This window comes from Elgaria multicarinata, chromosome 2, assembly GCF_023053635.1.
Source record: "Elgaria multicarinata webbii isolate HBS135686 ecotype San Diego chromosome 2, rElgMul1.1.pri, whole genome shotgun sequence".
Taxonomy (NCBI): Eukaryota; Metazoa; Chordata; class Lepidosauria; order Squamata; family Anguidae; genus Elgaria; species Elgaria multicarinata.
Window position 1 is genome coordinate 99,419,843 of NC_086172.1, and position 17,724 is coordinate 99,437,566.

At 44.8% G+C, this 17,724-nt stretch overlaps 1 protein-coding gene across 1 annotated transcript; it reads left to right on the forward strand.

The window, feature by feature from the left end:
• Window positions 1-6,884: 6,884 nt before the first annotated feature.
• On the forward strand, window positions 6,885-8,421 carry RASSF10 (Ras association domain family member 10). Its single transcript, XM_063118769.1, has one exon. It carries the CDS (start codon window positions 6,919-6,921, stop codon window positions 8,419-8,421), a length of 1,503 nt encoding a protein of 500 aa, XP_062974839.1. The 5' UTR covers window positions 6,885-6,918.
• Window positions 8,422-17,724: the final 9,303 nt, after the last annotated feature.

Consider the following 17,724-nt stretch of genomic DNA (forward strand, 5'->3'; position numbering starts at 1 on the left):
CAATCCCCCTCTCTCCCAGCCGGATTGCCAGAGGGCTGAATTAACGGCTTACACAATTCCACATATTCCACCTTGAACTCAGACGCTGAGAAATGACCACCTAGCGAAAATGAGAAGCGAGAATGCAGCACCTGCGAGGTTGCAGAAGTAGGGGGTGGGGAAGCCTTTGGGGCAAAATCTAAAATGGGTCAGGAAACTCCCCTCTCAAAGCTCAAGGAGAACTGAACATGCTCATTGGCTGCAGATTAATGCTCAGTGTCTGAGAGGTGGGAATGGAAAACATAGGGGAAATTATGGGGAACAGAGTGAGGCACCAACTTGTATAGCGTAAGGTACCATTGACTGAGTTATCATCAGTCCAAATGTGCATAGAGTGAGGTACCACAAAAGAAATGTCTTAAAGTAGCTATCTTTCTTATTCATTGCTACCAGTTTCTTACCTAGCCTTCCGCTAAGCCATACAATACTTTACGTAGTATCTCCATACTCAACTCTTTCTCCCATTTTTAAAAATATGGTATTGAAAGATCAGTTCTGGTGTTAAGAAAGGTCACACAGAGTTTGCCAATTAAGCTTTATTACAGGGTTGGGAACCAATTGGTTCCTGGCTGAGCTGTCAAGGGCTACAAGCCACCAGAGGGCAGGGCTATTGGCCAATGTGGGTCAGGCTACTACTGGCATGCACCCTGCATCACGTTTTCATGCACACACACTTCATACATAGACAACTAATCCACTCTATTCTCTCTCACACACATCATTCACACATATATACATATACATACCCTTCCCAGCCCCACTTTCTCAGCTGAGGGGGACACTTTCCCTGCCCAGCATTGAGAGGCTCCCTTTCTCAGTGCTGAGCAAGGGCTTATCTCTGATTTGCTGTAGATTGAAGATCTCCCCCCTCTCAGTGCGGAGGAGGGAAAAGGGGTGGGGTGGCTTGGGAATGAAGCTTGAAAGCTTGGAAAGGGAACTCCCATGGGGTGCATTTGGAGGTTCCCCAGCTTTACTTCACTAGATCAAAAATGTGAACAAAGCTTTTACATATGTTGGTGTCCTAATATGGTTGTACTACCTGAATTAAGTGCCAACAGCATGTCTGGTCCGTTAATACGGAAGCAGTCTAGACATATGCAAGTTCATCTTTGCAACCACATGCTTATAATGTAATATTATGAGTGTGTTGATCTCTAGGACTTGATGCCTAGAATGCCCAGAGCTTGCATCTTTGGTTCTGAGCACTGATCCTGCAAGGGAGCACCAGGCCCAACTCAGTGCTCATACTTCTAGATTGCCAACACTATGACATATCTCACGTTTTACACGTCCTTCCCTACTTTCTGTACGTTTTACTTGAATTTCCCCCTTCCTGCTTTGTACTCCATAATGTTCTAGATAATCTACGTAGAACCGTTTTTACTTACAGACATCATTCCTTTCTAGAGGACTTTCTAGGGGAAAATTGAATTTTCTTACTTTTGATCTGCTTCCTGCTTCTCTTCCACATTTAAAACAAGCTGAATTACACAGGAGGAGAGCAGCAACTACGTGGCCTGTAATGTAAAACCTCCCAGCCCATACAGTTTAATGGAACTGCAAGCTCTAGTGGGCATTTTATAGCACAACTTTGACTGCAGACAGCAGGAAATTCCAACAAATTTTAGGAGAACCAGGATTTCTGAGGTTTATTTTTTTTTAATAGAAAAACCGGGAAAAGGAGGAGATGCACAGGAGGCTCATGGCATCATCAAAATGAATCATGAACATTTGTGAGTGGCCAGTCACGAGAGTGCTATAAATCACTCATTTAAAGAAGCCTCTTGTCTCGCTCAAAACTGTAAACTGCTCTGGAGGAGGGATAAGCATACGGAGGGATAAGTTATCCAGAGATGTGGACTGAAGTGTCATCAATATGCGGAGGATACCCAGCTCTATCTCTCCTTTTCATCAAACCCAGGTGAGGCAGTGGCTGTTCTGAACCAGTGCTTGGGCACGGTAATGGACTGGATGAGGGCTAACAAACTGAGGCCACAGCTAGACCTAAGGTTTATCCTGGGATCATCCAGGGTTCACCCCTGCCTGAGCACTGAATTCCCTGTGTGTCACCTAGATGAACAGGTTTGACCCCTGGATGATCCAGGGATAAACCTTAGGTCTAGCTATGGCCTGAGACTCAATCCAGACTATACGGAGGTACTGTTAGTGGGTGGTTCATCTGTCCAGCGAGGTGATGTTTGCCCTGTTTTGGATGGGGTTGCACTCTCCCTAAAGGATCGGGTCCGTAGTTTGGGGGTGCTCTTGGATCCAGAACTGTCACTTGAGGCACAGGTGAACTCAGTGGCAAAGAGCACCTTTTATCAGCTTAAGCTGATACACCAACTGCGCCCTTATCTGGATGGAGATAGCCTAGCTACAGTTATCCGTGCTCTGATAACCTCTCGTTTGGATTACTGCAATGCGTTTTTACTGCAACACGTTATACAACGGTCCAGAAACTTCAGGTGGTACAAAACAGGGAAGACTGTTTACTAACAGGCCGGCGAGATCACATCATGCCAGTCCTTTTACAACTTCATTGGCTGCCAGTCCAGGTCCGGGCCTGATTCAAAGTGCTGGTACTAGCATACAAAGCCCTAAACGGCTTGGGGCCAGGTTATTTGAAGGAACACCTCCTCCTGTATGTACCTGCCTGGACATTTAAGATCATCCACAGGGGCCCTTCTCCGTGAGCCCCTGCCAAAGTGGCTACAAGGAGGAGGGCTTTCTCCGCTGGGGCACCCCAGCTGTGGAACGAGCTCCCCAGAGAGGTCGTCTGGCGACTACACTTTATTCTTTTCATTGCTGAAGACCTTTTTATTTTCTCAGTATTTCAACATCTAAATTTAAACTTTGCTGTTTTAATTCTGTATTTTAATCCTATATCAATTTCTGCTGTGTGGTTTTATCCTGGTTGTACTTTTTGTATTGCATTTTGTATTTGGGTTTTTAGATTGTTGGATGTTTTATTATGTTCTTAATGGTTTTAATTTTTGTGAACCACCCAGAGAGCTTCGGCTATTGGGCGGTATAAAAATGTAATAAATAAATAAATAAATAAGCAAGCATCTTAAAATAAGATTTAAAACATAGGATGGCCAGATGCAAAAGAGGAAAGGGCTCTTTTTCAGCTAAACTTTCCTCCTGCTGCACATCTATTAAAAGTGCAGGGACCTGTCCTCTTTTGTATACTGCCACCCTAGAAAACACCACACGTGGCTATGCTGTATATGTAATGAATGGTCTAGCTCTTCAGAGCATAAGCAATCACCTTTTCTCCCCAGGGTTGCAGCAAACAGTTAAAATCTGAAATTACAAACATTGAGAGTGCCATGAGTTCTTTTCATTTATTTATTTATTTATTACATTTTTATACCACCCAATAGCCGAAGCTCTCTGGGCAGTTCACAAAAATTAAAACCGTAATAAAACAACCAACAATCTAAAAACACAAATACAAAATACAGTATAAAAAGCACAACCAGGACATACGTACTGTTTTAAGAAGAATATTACGGTTCTTGCAGCTGGAAATGTGAATTCATCACCATCACCGCAAACAAACAAACAAAAAATGGAAAAAAAATTCCTGAATTCTGAGCCTTTTTAAAAGGTCTGATGGGGAGACTGAAGTTGCACAAGACTAAAAAGCAAGGGCCAAAATCTCATTGCTACAATTTTCTTTTCTTTTTAAAAAGTGTTCATATGCTCTAAAGATGGAGTTCTGAGTAAGGATGCTGTTCTCTTCTGAAAAAGGAGGGGGAGAAGGAACGAAAGCAGAACACCATGGTTCTAGTCCAGGAATATTTGTCAGCAGGTCCACTTACCCCAGCACAGCCCTGATCCTCAAATTCTCTCTTTTTTCATTTAAGGTGTGTGTGTGTGTGTGTGTGTGTGTGTGTGTGTGTGTGTGTGTGTGTATGTCTGTATGTCTGTATGTATTACACTTTTGAAGAAACTTTTCCAAATAAAAACCTAGCATGACCAAACCAATAAAATCTGCCTAAGCCTGCATACAGCCTAAAGCAATTGCTGTAGAGATGTAACGAAGCAACTTGTACGTCACTGAAGAGCACTTAATTAACCCACCTACTAATGTGCTGCTTTTGCAAATTCTGTCCCAGCACTTTAACAGGTTTCCAAAGTTTAGTACTGCGCTGCTTGACCACCTTTCTTCCCCGACACAGGAAGCGCATACTGTAACATGGATTGGATGCAGCACCTCACATTGGGGTGGACATAGTTCAAAATGAAGATATGATGGTCAGAGAGATGCTTTATAGTTAGGTGGTCATAAGAGCTCATTCAAACACGGAGGCTTGGAGGACAGTCTTCTCATGGGATACGACCACCTCAGGATGTAGGTTGGAGGGCAGTGGCTTGAGAAATGCCTTCCTATGGCTGCTTCTCACCTGGCTCTTGTAACTTTTTGAGCCTAAAGAATGATCTAATACAGGTGTAGGGAAACTGGTCCCTACGAGCACCAACACACCCCTGGACACCTTCCATGGCACCCACTGAGGTGTCCTAAACTAACGTGTGTGTGTGTTTTTAAAAAACCTAACACATTTTGTTACCAGCAGAGATTGCTGAACATTGTGGGTTCAAAGGAGTTGTTTAGTATTGTGGGGCTAGGACCCCACTTCAGTCTTTTGTCCTTTATCATGCCTTCTATGGCAGCCATTTTGTGGTGGTGTCCAGAAAGAGTTTATCAAATTGCCAAATGCGTCCACATACAAAAAAGGCTGCCTCCCTCTGGTCTAATGGCACCTAATGTTGTTTCATGGTACAAGATGAGCAGATCTCAGCTTGGTCACTGCCTGCGAGACTACCTGGGTTTCTCAGTTTCTTATAGGAAAAAGATATGCATGCAATTAATAATATGTCTGAAGGAAAAACCCGACATGGTTTGTGACCACATTATTTGAAGGAATGCCTGCACCTATACAACAAATTTGGCCAGGCCTTAAGATCAGCCTGTGAGGCCTGCCTGCAAGATCCACCAGAGCAATTGGTCAAGAATGGAGGCCTACCTGGAATCCTAACCAGAAACATGGGACCCATTTCCAAGAGCCTATACATGGGGTGGAGGTTTGTGGTGTGTGAGGCCCAGTATTGAAGGGATGGGGCTATCTTCCCCACAAAACGAAATGTTGGTGACACTTCCATGATCTACCTGAGTGTGGCTCACAACCCACCTCTGAAGACCATGGCACTAGAGTACAGGGGCTTTTCAGTAGTAGCCCATATCTTTGGAACTCTCTCCCAAAACAAGTCCATATCGCCCCATCTGTGATCATTTTTAAACGGCCCTTTAAAAAGTATTGGTTTTGAAATGTGTTCTATTAAAAGTGTTGCAAGCTGGTTTTAAACTTCTGGTATTTATAGTTTTTGAAACTGGACTGTTTTATTTGTATTTTAGATTTTGTTTCATTTTCATGACTTTTTTTTGGTAAGCTGCCCTAAGAGAGCTTTGCTATGAAAGGTGGCATCTAAGTTATTTTAACCAAAAACAAATCAATGTGTGGTTAGGGCTGATGCAGAATGCTTCACCAAGATTGCTTGTTTAAGAACACTCCCATATCAAAAGCCGTCAGAACAATGGAAAGTAAACATATTGAGAAAACTTGCAGATTAAAAAATGTAAGGAATTTAAAATGACATGTTATCACTATTATTAACTATTTTCAGGGGGACACACAATAAATTACTACGATTAAAAAAAAACCCAAAGTGAAAACCAAATCCATAAATCCATTCAATTTGGTTTTCAAAATGTATACTTCTACCACAACCCTATACATGTTTACTAGAAAGTAAATCTGTGCTGAATGGGGCTTACTCCCAGGTTAGTGTGCTTATCACTTGCAGCCTTATAGTCTAATACAGTCTTCCCCTATGTGGTGCTCTCCAGATGTTCCTATAATTCCCAGGCAGCACAGCCGTTCTACTTGCACATCTGGGGGGCACTGGTCTAATCATTCTTTCTTATTGGAATAAATGGTACAATCTCTCTTTGAATCTGGGTAGCAATTTTGAATCTTGGCATCAAATTTACACTTAGTAAATTTTACTGTTCGCTGTGCATTTAATCTGCAAAGTGCTTTGGTGCACATGAACTCCTTTTAATTACAGGGCCAGGGATTTTATTGAAATGAAAGACATTTTTGACGGGTTTTGGCTGCTTTCTTTGAAGTTTTGTCTTCAGGAGGACAGCTCCTTCCCCCTTCCCTCCCAAGGGGACTATCGAATCCCATTCCGAAACAGCTGACAGGCTTTTCTCTTTCTTTTTTTTTTTTAACCATCAGACAAAAGTGTTCAGCGCCTTTTTTCAGAGGGACCTGGCCAAAGACTACGAGAAAATCGGTAACAGGAAGATAGCCTGGGATCAAACGGGAGGGCTGCTCAGAGTGTGTGTATGTCAGCGTGTGTTGGAGGAGAACCACGTGATAGGAGAGGAAAACGCGGCAGCGAAGCGAGGGCAGTGTCAGAGCAAAAGGAGACTGGGACTAGGAGGCGCTGAGAGCAGCAGGAGGAGCTGGCACTCCGGAGCTGGCCTTTTCCCGGGACTCCGCCACCGCCTGATCTTACGCACCGGAGTGAGCGAGCGAAAGAGAAAGAGGATCCTGGAGCACACAAGCAGCGACAGTGGGCTCGGATCATGGAGCGCTCCAACTTCGGATTAGTTTAGCTGCAGCCCCCAGGGAGGAAGAGCCCAGACAGAGGCTGGAGCGATGCCTCGGTTCGGTTGCCGGGCTCTCCAAGTTGGCCCGTGGCTGCCTTGAGCGCTGCTCCTATGGGGGATCCCGCCGCGTCTGCTGGGAGTAGCCGCCGCCGCCGCCGCCGCGGGCGCCAGCAACACCGAGCCGCCGGGCCCTGATGGAGCCGGAGGAAAAGCAGATCTCGGTTTGGATTTGCCAGGAGGAGAAGTTAATCTCGGGGCTTTCGAGGCGCACCACTTGCTCGGATGTAGTGCGGGTGCTTCTGGAGGACAGCAAGCAGAGGCGTGGGGGGAGGCGGCAGCAGCAGCAGCAGCTGGCGTCGCTGCAGGAGTGCGGCGGGGGGATGCTGTCGGGACCCCCGCACTCGTACTGCATGGTGGAGAAGTGGCGGGGCTTCGAGAGGATCCTGCCCAACAAGACCAAGATCCTGCGGCTCTGGTCGGCTTGGGGGGACGAGCAGGAGAACGTGCGCTTCGTGCTGGTGCGCAGCGAGGCGTCCCTGCCCAACACGGGGCCCAGGAGCGCCGAGGCCCGCGTGGTGCCCAGCAAGGACAGCCCGTGCCAGCATGGCTTGGGGGCCGCAGCCCGGCGGGCCAGTCTGGCACTGAGCCAGGAGCGGCAGCGCCGCGTAGTGCGCAAAGCCTTCCGCAAGCTGGCCAAGATCAACAAGCGCAAAGGGGGGCCGCCGCCCCCGCCGCACGACGAGGGGCCGCCAGCCAAGGAGGCGGCGGTGTCCTCGGCGGCCGAGAGGATGGAGACCTTGGTGCACCTCGTCCTCTCGCAGGACCACACCATCCGGCAGCAGATCAAGCGCATCCGCGACCTGGACCGGGAGATCGACCGCTACGAGGCCAGGATCCACTTCGACCGCATGAAGCGCCACGGGGTCAACTACGTGCAGGACACTTACTTGGTCGGGGGCGAGCTGGAGCCCCCCGGGGGGGAGGCGGAGCAGGCGGGGCCGCCCGCCCAGGACGAGTCAGCGGCGGCGGCGGCCGCCAGGAACGACGGCGGCGGCGGCGGCGGCGACTTGGAGGAGTACGCCCGGCAGTGCGAGCAGCTAGTGCTGCTGCAGGAGCAGTGGCGCCGCCAGGAGGAGCTCATGGAGCAGTTGGCGGGCGAGATCCAGGAGGAGCTCAACGAGCGCTGGATGAAGCGGCGGCGGGAAGAGCTGGCGGCCGCCCAGGGCTCCAGCACCAGCCTCTCCTCCGAGGCGGACTGCAACACCACCGAGCTGATCGGCGGCGGCGAGCTGCACGTGGAGCGGGAGCGCATCAAGACGCAGCTCAGCACCAGCCTCTACATCGGGCTGCGCCTCAGCACCGACCTGGACGCCGTCAAGTCCGACCTGGAGTTGACGCAGCGCGCCTGGGTCGACAGGGAGCGGGAGCTGCAGCGCCTGCTCGGCACCCTCCAGTCGCTAGACGTCGACGCGGCGGGGAGCGCGGGCGCGGGCGCGGGCGAGGCGCTTCAGCTCCCGCAGGGCGGCGAGAGCCCCGATCCGGCGGCCCTCACCGCGGGGGCGGGGGTCTGGGGGGAGCAGGCCGCCCGGGGCTTGTGCAAAGACTGCGAGGACAACGACGAGGATTCCGACACGGGCCTCAGCTCCATGCACAGCCAGGACTCGGACTCGGTGCCCGTGTGCGAATCGTTGGTATAGCAGCTTCTCCTCCTGTTTTCCTTCGCGACATCTCAGGGACCACAGCGCTGTGCTTCGCCGTAGTTTTTGCCTTCTGTGCAATAAGCCCCCAATGCTGGGAAGAGGAATTATTGGATTTCTGTCCCCAGCCCAGTCTCTTCTTTCTTTCTTTCTTTCTTTCTTTCTTTCTTTCTTTCTTTCTTTTTTTAAAAAAGGCTCGACGGCTGTGTTTTATAATGAAACAGCATCATAGTAACAATCGTAATCATGCTTAATTATATTGTGATCACCCAGTTACCGCCCTGGAAGGATAGTATACATTTCTACACAAAAAAGCCCCCCCCCCCTTCATTAAAGAAGGATTCCATCTTTTTGTTTTTAAACTCTTAAAGCAACGAAATCAACTGCATTTTGATGCAACTGACTGCAGAAGAGGTACTTGGTTCTCTACAGAAATACTTTTGGCGGACAGGAGATTAAACTGTATTACAGCCATTTAAAGGAAATACCTTGCGTCTTAATTGCGGCTTTGACATTGAAACATGTTAAAGCCAGTCACCAGTGGGCAAACCTTAGCCGGTCCCCTTTCTATTTTTATCTTTTAATAAAAACAAAGGGGGGAAAAGAATACTTGCATTTCATTCAGTATTGGAATCACCCATTTCCTTACATTCAAACTTTCTTATTTCACATCAGAGATTTTTATTTTTTAATGGAAGTTCTAATTCCCGACCTACCCATTGTAAACATGGGGCAATGTGCATTTCTTTTTCTAATTCATTTGATTAATCTGTGTTCTAGTTAAAGCAGAACATTTAGCTTCTTGATTTTTTTCCATATAACACAAAGGCAGCTATGGCACAGTAACTTCTCCTGAAAGAATTAGTTTGCTATTCTGATAAGAATAAAATAAAACCATTGATGATATAGCAGCAACAATCTGGGTTATTAATAACACACAAGAATGTCATGCTGGCGGAATGTTTGGAATAGATTCCAGTTTATGTCCAAATAAGAAATTTATGCCCTAATAGCAAAAGATATCAGATGAGCCCATAGACATAGGAGCAGTGCCTGATTTTGTGTAATTTAAATGCTTATAACAAACCACTAAAAGCAAATGGAAATTAAACCAAGCCACAAAAATTATGCAGCTTCTGTTCGTCAGTAAGTGGTTGATGGATGCTCAAAACCAAGGAAGGCTTTTGGAAACATGATCCTATGTGCATTTACCAGGGAGTAAGCCCGATTTAAAATGATGAGATTTACTTCAGAGTAGACATTTAGAAGATTGTGTTATAATGCTACTAGCAAGTTGATTTACAGAAACAATTGGTATAATTTGCATATTTTAATTAAGACTGACTTAAATTAGGCCTTCACATACACGTTTGCTATGCTGACTAGGGTTTAGAGGACTTGCAGGCCAAAACACATCGAGGGGCCACAAGTTGCCCACCCCTGGTCTAGGCTAAAGTTAGTGCAGAATATGGGCCATTCTGCAACACCAGTGCCTTATTTTAACTATTTCACAATGCTCCTCCAAACTGATGTTTCAGTAACAATGGAGCAATATTCCAAGTGGGTATCTTTTCAAATCTGGCAGCATGTCTGAGCAACATTTCTTTAAACTCTAGCTATGTGTGTATTCATGGTCAAGAGTTGTGCAGCAGCAGAACACAAGAAGCTTCAAAGAATTTTAAAAAACCGTTTAAAATTGGGCAACTAATGGAATGAATTCAATTTTTTGGGCTGGCTTTCACAAGGATCATGGCATAGGAGGAAAGGATTCATCCTCTCCTTCCTGTGCAACATGGTAACCCAATCTTGTTTGGGGCCCTGAAGTTATTATTTAACTTTTAAAAAAGCAGCCATGGCTTAGTTTGGCCCTTATAGGACATGACTGTGCAAGGGAAGGAATTGTTAACCTCAGTGTTCACCTCACTACGATCCAAGGAGCTACTTTAGACACATCCAAAGACTTCTGACATTCCTCCTTCAAACAACAGATCCCCTGCCATGTCTGTCCCAAACTGCTTTTGAAAGTCCTCTGTGTTTCAAAAGATGTTTGGGCAGCTTTTTTTTTGAAAAATACAATGTTCTTTTGCTCATGAGGAACTGGCCTTGTGATTTTTTGGAAACAGTAAGTGTTTTGTCAGGTTTGTGCAACCACCTTCCGCCTTGCAGTTACAATGGCAACTCCAATTATGAAATCTGGGGGCAGTCAGTAGTGATATCCCTGTACATTTAGTCCAGCTTGCCCTACCCTGGACCCTTACAGATGTGTTGGAAGGATCCAGGTCAGGGAAAATCGTATCCTTTTCAGCCAGATTGGGGGAGGTTTCTTTAGCACCACCAGAACAGAACATGAGCAAGTAGAAATACAAGTGGAAAAAGCAAAGACAAAAGTGTTCTTAAAGCTAAACAGTGTAGTATGTAAAAAGACCACTAAGTGATTTGATGATAAGAAGGACACAGATTACTATGTGCTGGGATTTCAGGCATGAATGATTTTGCAGTCATGGTCCATGTTCTGGTTATAGTTCATCTGAGCCAAACATGGATCAAAGAAGGAACGTCACTTGCAGTGTTGTTGTTTTTAAACTTACATTTCAGATCAGCAGTACGAACCAGAAAAACTACTATGTTAACAAGAGAATGCTTAAGAAAACAGTTGAATTTCGTCTTTTCAATTATTCCAATTAGAAATGTTCAAATTAGCATTATTATGTATTTCAGCTAAATGACATCACATTCCTATGAATGTCTGCTCAGAGGTAAACCCCACTGAGTTCAATGAGGTGAACATCCAGGTAAGTGTGTATGGAATTGCAACCTGAGCCATTGTTAGCAACTGAACACTTGCTAAAAGTGTACGGCTTGCATTTACCATAGAGAATTTTATGTAAGAGACTATTCTTACAGCTGATCCTTGTTGTGGATTAAAAGATCAGATGTGAACAAAAAAAGCCCAAGAACAACGGATATTAAAGTAATAATTACATAAGGATATATATCTTCCATTTGGATAAATCAGTGGAAATGTAAAAGCTACATTCACTTACAAAAATGAAAGTTTTAATTCTCACGCAAATCTCATTGAATTACAGGTACAGTATTTAAGGCTTTCAGCTGTACATACTGTCAAATTTCAAATTAAGTTATTAATCTGTTAAGAGATTGTTCTGAGTGATTATGTAAGTATAGTTTTGTAATGTTAATGTAGCTTGTAAAATGTATGTTTACTATATTCCTAAAATAAGTAATAAAATTGAAGGGGGAAATAGTTGGTTAAATCCAACGGCGCCCTAGAAGAAGACTGCTAGTACAACGGGTCTTTCTCCCTATCTCCTTTCCCCTGCAGCCCCTGCGCTGCCCAAAACATTTCCCTGGAGGGTTTCCCAGACTTCTGGAGCAAATTTTGAGGGTGTGTGGGGATACTAGGGGGGAATCACCTCCTCCCAGTTCCACTGGTGGAACTGTTTCTATCAGTGGAATGAGTGTTGGATACAATACAGTGTCTCTAGAAGGTTAAAAAAATATTTCAAGGGGGGGATCTACACTACTGCTTTTAAAGCGCTTTAAAGCACTTTGAAAATGTTTTGAAACCTGTATATGCAGTGTGTCCTGGGCCCCAACAGTTGTCAAAACTGTTATAAAGTGTTTTAAAGCAGTAGTGTAGATCCCCCCCCACAAGGTTTCTGATCAATGCACACTTTATTAGAAGTTAGTCCCATTGGACTCAGTACAATTTATTTCCAAGCAAACATGCACAGGATCAGCCTGCAAGATTTGGTTACTAGGAAGTTGCTTTCAATGGTATATACCTCTGAGTAAATACAATTAGTATCAGGCTGTACCTTATTTGAACTTGGTGGTGTGTGTGTGTGTGTTTAAAGTACCAGATAAAAAGCCCTCTAACTTCTCTTTGGATCGTAGCATTTCATATTCACTTTACACAACCACCAATTGAAAAGTAGAAAGAAACAAGTCAGTGTATTGAGGAAAACATAAATTTAAGGCTTGAGCATAATTGCACAGAATGGTTCTCAGTAGAAGAGTTCAGTCTGCCAAGGAAGATGGTAGTAACACTTCAGATGCCTAGTGGGCATGGTGCTTGGGAATCACTCCTGAGCTGAAATCCTGATCTTCAGTACCCTGGTAGAAATAATTAGCTCTTCACTGCAGTTGTAGTATGCAGCAGCTGCAAAGCTGGCAAACTTGCAGAAGTTCATGTGGCATGTGGCAAAAAAGACGGTGACCCAGAGAAGTAAGAATAAAGGTAAGGACAATCTACACACACACACAAAGTGCTTAGAAAACTTTGTTAGGCTCAGAACCTTTACCTAATCAGCTTTTTAAGTATAAAGTACATTTAGAGGACTCCGTTTGAGGGTGGAGGCCATTTTGGCTTGCTGTGTGATTATAACTATTACAGACGTAATGAGCAGGTAAGAAAAGTGGTTGAAGACGGCATCTATTTTATTCATCTAGCTTTTGTAAATGCTCAGCTACACAACCAAGCACATAAAAAATCCCACATGATAGAAACAAATGTCAGTGGCAACAAAATATGCCGTAATAGGCTGTTGATACACATCACCGAGGTATTGTGAAATGTGAGATGTAAGGTGCCAAAGCCAAGAAAATGAAAAGTTAGGAAGCCAGCAGTTCACATTGTGAATGAAAATTCTACATAGCCGTGGCTCTGCCCAAGAGAACAGTGTTTCTGCATCAGACTGCAGTGTGGTCTGACCAAGCATGGCTCTGAAGGGGGAAGCAGGGCTAGTGCATCTAAGGCAGTCTTCAGGGGCATTTATTTATTTATTTCATTTATATCCTGCCTTTTTTCCTCCAAGGAACCCAAGGCAGCATACATAATCCTCCTCCTCCTCTCCATGTTATTCTCACAACAACCACACTGTGAGGTAGGTTTGGCTGAGAGTCTGTGACTGGCCCAAAGTCACCCAGTGGGTTTCCATGGCCGAGTGGAGACTAGAACCTGGATCTCCCGACTCACAGTCCAACACCTTAGCCACTACACCATACTGGCTCTTATTTGAGACAATCAAGCCTTTTAGATAATGCCACAACTCAGAATGAACCCCTTAGGATGGGATATCTATGTCAGTAAGTAATCTTCCTTAATTATCTATTGGTCATGCAGGTTGCGGTTGCCATTGTGTGCTTCTGGATCAATTTGGTGTGCTCTCTCTGTGTACACGCTGCATTATTCATTATCTTTTGTTCAAGTACCACATCCATTTGTTTGAGAAGTGTAATCCCTTATGTAAGTGTCATTGTGCTTATTTCAGTGGGCAGAGCTTAACTCATATTCTATTCACTGTTGGTTTGCCAGATGTCTGCTGACCTAAACTCTGACTCAGATCTCTCAGCAATTGGTACTTGGAGAAGTATACAAAACTGGAGAGTGTCAGGGAGGGAACAACCACAACACTTTGGTACAAGTGTGATTGCTTACAGTTGTGCTATTCTTGTCTTCTAAAGCAAGGGGTTTCAAATCTCCTGATGAGGAATCTCTAAGTATCAACTGGGCACCTTTGCACACTCTAGAGCACTCTGGAGTGTGTTTAAGGACACACACTCTGTTCCTATTGGAATAGATCAAACACTTGGCTGCAATTTTGGATTTTCAGGCAAGATCATCAGTAGTTGTGGATGAGCTGCTAAGGGATGGGTTGAGCTCAGTGGTAGAGCACCTACTTTGCGTGCAGAAGGTCCCAGGTTCAATGTCCAGCTTCTCCAGTATGGGCTAGGAAAGAATCTTTCCTGAAACCCTGGAGAGCCACTGCTAGTCAGTGTTGACAATACTGGGCTAGATTGACCCATAGATTCCAATCCACCAGTGAGCTGTGTGTTACCATGATTTCCAAGATTTCTAAGGGCTTTGGGGATGCAATAAGGCTCCATTTACTGTGTGTTTAGAATCTACAGATTTAACGGCTTTCTCCAGTTAGAGCCACCATTGGAGATTATAAATCACCATTGTTTCTAATCTTACATCTGGTCCTGAAGTTGATAATACATGCAGTTTAGTTTCTAAAGAAGAGTTGCTACTTCCTGCTAGGACTTTCACATATGTCCCAGAGTTCCTTCCTAAACTCATTTATCCGCATTAGTCCCAAAGTTCATCAATGTGTTTTGCATATTATCACACCATTGAAAGCTGGTATGGTGTAGTGGGTAGAAAGCTGGCCATGAAGGTCCACTGGGCAAATTGAACTCTCTCTTTCTCAGCCAAAACTGCAGAGAAAAGGAAGAACTTCTTCATGCAATATTAACTAATTTATGGTGCTCTCCTGCCAAAAGATGTGATGGCACTGTTGTAGGGGTAAACTAAATGTTATATGTCCTTTTTTAAAAAAAGGTGTGCTTAATGCTGCCACTTTTATTTTGAATGAAAAACATCTGCAGGGCCCTGATCTGGGAATACAATGCCAGAATGCACTACACCAGGTTCCCGTCAAGAATCCCTTGCACCCATGGCTGTTTGCTCAGGAAGGTGCTATTTGCTACAGCTGGGGTAGAGGTATAAAAAAGCAGCTGGAAAAGAGAGTTGTTGTTTTTTTTATCAGGAAACTAACATGAGCACCTGGATCAGGAGGCCAATACTGGCTCTGAGCTCTGTGTTGCAGCTTTTCATTAAAATCAAAGTGGCAGTAGTTTAAAGCACGCTTTTAAAAAGAGAATGATGTTTGGCCCTATTGTCCTCTGAACCAGCTCCCGGTGAGTAGCCATGCGTGTCAACAAAAGAAACACTCCAGTGGTGGTCTAAGAGAAGCTTTACTTCAGGGACAAGGAACTTTCCATCCTAGGGTAGGATGGCTGAGGTCAGCCATGTGGTCAGCAACCAATGCAGGCAGGGACCAAGAAGAAGAAGGAAGTACAGGGAGGAGATAGGAAAGGGCAATGCAAGCATCCCAGCAATCCTCTCCCACCTTGATCAGGTACAGACTAACCCCTTAGCTTCAGGTTCAGTGACGTGTAGCCCACGTTCTCCTAACAGGGCCCTGTCTGGCTTTAAAAAGGGGGGATAAAACGGAGGACAAATGCATGAGTAGTGCTAGTCATAATGGCTATATGGAAACTCCAGCTTCAGAGGCACTAAATGCTGGGTGCTGCAGAACAGCAATGGGAGAGGGCTATTGCTGACATGCTCTGTGCATGGGCATTCTCCAGAGGCAACTGGTTTGCCAGCATGACAAGCAAGATGCTGGAAGGAATGGACCTTTGTTCTGATCTCGTGGGGCTGATCTTATGTTTTGATGCCACACTGGGTTGTTTTGTAAAAAATGGCCTACCCCATGTCTGATGACCAGAGCAGGACACACAGGTGGTAGATAAATAAATAACCAACTCCCTATGAGCAGCCTAGAAAGGAAGCACAAGGTCTTCTTGTGGAGGGCATCTGTCACATGAGTTCTCTCTCCCCCCTGCTCCCCATGGCAGTTCTAAAAATGTCCAGGGAGGTAGTGAGTCAAGGCAGAGCCCTGGGCAAGTGTCCATTTTGTCCAGTTGGCAGTCTATGCCTGATTTTAGGGGTCAAACGTTGGCATCTGGCAATTTTAAATCCACTATTTCTATGCATGCTAACTTGTCTAATGTGATAAAAAGTAGTTAGAAAAGATCAAAGGGTGTTTCTGCGCTAGACCATGATTATTACCTTTCCCAGCCTCTTCTGTGTATTCTTTGTTGGATCCCAGAGCCAAATGAAAGGGAGCTGAAAGTTTGGCTGAGAGCAGACGTTGGGAAAGAGCATTCCTCTGCTGTCTCACGTGAGCTGAGTGCTACGCTAAAGACAATGTGATGGAAGAACAGGATCTATTGTCTGCTTATTCATTACGGGAGAAGGCTGTACATCAGAAAGTAGAACAAAACAGTGGAGGGGAAAAACAATGGACTGATCTGGCCAGTTTATGCATATTGACAAATAACAAGCACCATTCTAACCATTTAAAAACAGCAACAGAACAAGCATATTTTTTCAGAATCCTGACACAGCGGTGAGTCCTTTTAGAATTCTATGTGATTTCTATTTCTCATGCTGTATTCAACTGCCATGCAAACATTGAAGGCAAGAGAGGCAACTGTAGGGCAGACAGTAGATTGGCATCTTCTGGTAGATCTCTGGGTGATTTGCACTACATTGGCAAGGGTTTCTGATTCCCAATAATTTAACAATAATGAGTAAAATGGAAAGTCTCTGCCATGGCTGGCCTTGTGCTTATGTCTTTGCCTTGGTTTTCCACATCTGTAAAATGGGAGCATTAATTTGACCAGGTTTTGTGTGGCTCGGCTGTGTGTTAGTATCTGTAATCTGTAATCTATAGAATCTGTAATCTGTAATCTATAGTAACTCAGATGTAGATTATTTTTTGCATTCCTAGCGAAGGCTCATGGGATCAGTAGATAATTGGCTGGACCCTGCACCCTGCCTAGACAGACAGACAGACAGACACACACACACACACACAAATTAATATGCAACTGGCTCTGATTAGTGGACTTCGGGATCCTGACAAAAAATTAAGTTGATCCCACAAGCCCTAAATCTGCCCACCCATGCGATAGGTAACCACAATGCATAAAATTCTTTGGCCACACATAAGTTCAGATCAATGAATCAGGGCAACGGCATCCTTGAATTGGTTCTGTAGCCAAGTAGATATGATGATATGTGGAAATCTTATAAATGAATCAATTGCTGCTCTAATTTACCTTTTAAGCGAGACGGCGGTGGCGGGGGGAGGGAACCACTCTACTTGCTTTACTAGAACAAGTGGCGACAAAGCTGAGTTATAAATGGGAGTACCATTAAGAAAAATCTTTTGAACCAAGCCCTACATTTCTGACCAAGTTTGAAGCTGTATTAGAGTTTGTTAGAAGGTGCCGCTTTGTTGACTTGCAAGGATTTTCACATTCATATACTAGACTTGAACTGGAGCCAGGTGCTTTGGTTTTTTATTATTAACACTGACTTCATACAGAAATCATAGCCTTCATCTACAAAGCAAGTTCAAGGTGATGTGTGTGGAATATAATAATACTGATAACACAGGTAGATAAGGGAGGTTAGAACCATTTAGAGCACTGAAGTGTACTGTGTTTCTTGGGCCTGCTTCTTGAAACCCATAATTATATGAAGAATGACAATTAGCATGCTGTAAACTTGATAAGGCTGCATTCAGCCATCCCCAACTTGATGCTCTCTAGATGGGCCCTCTACAGTTCCCACCATACCCAGCTTTAGATAGCCCTTCTGTAGATCTCATGTCTTACTTTGACAGACATGGGAGCACAACT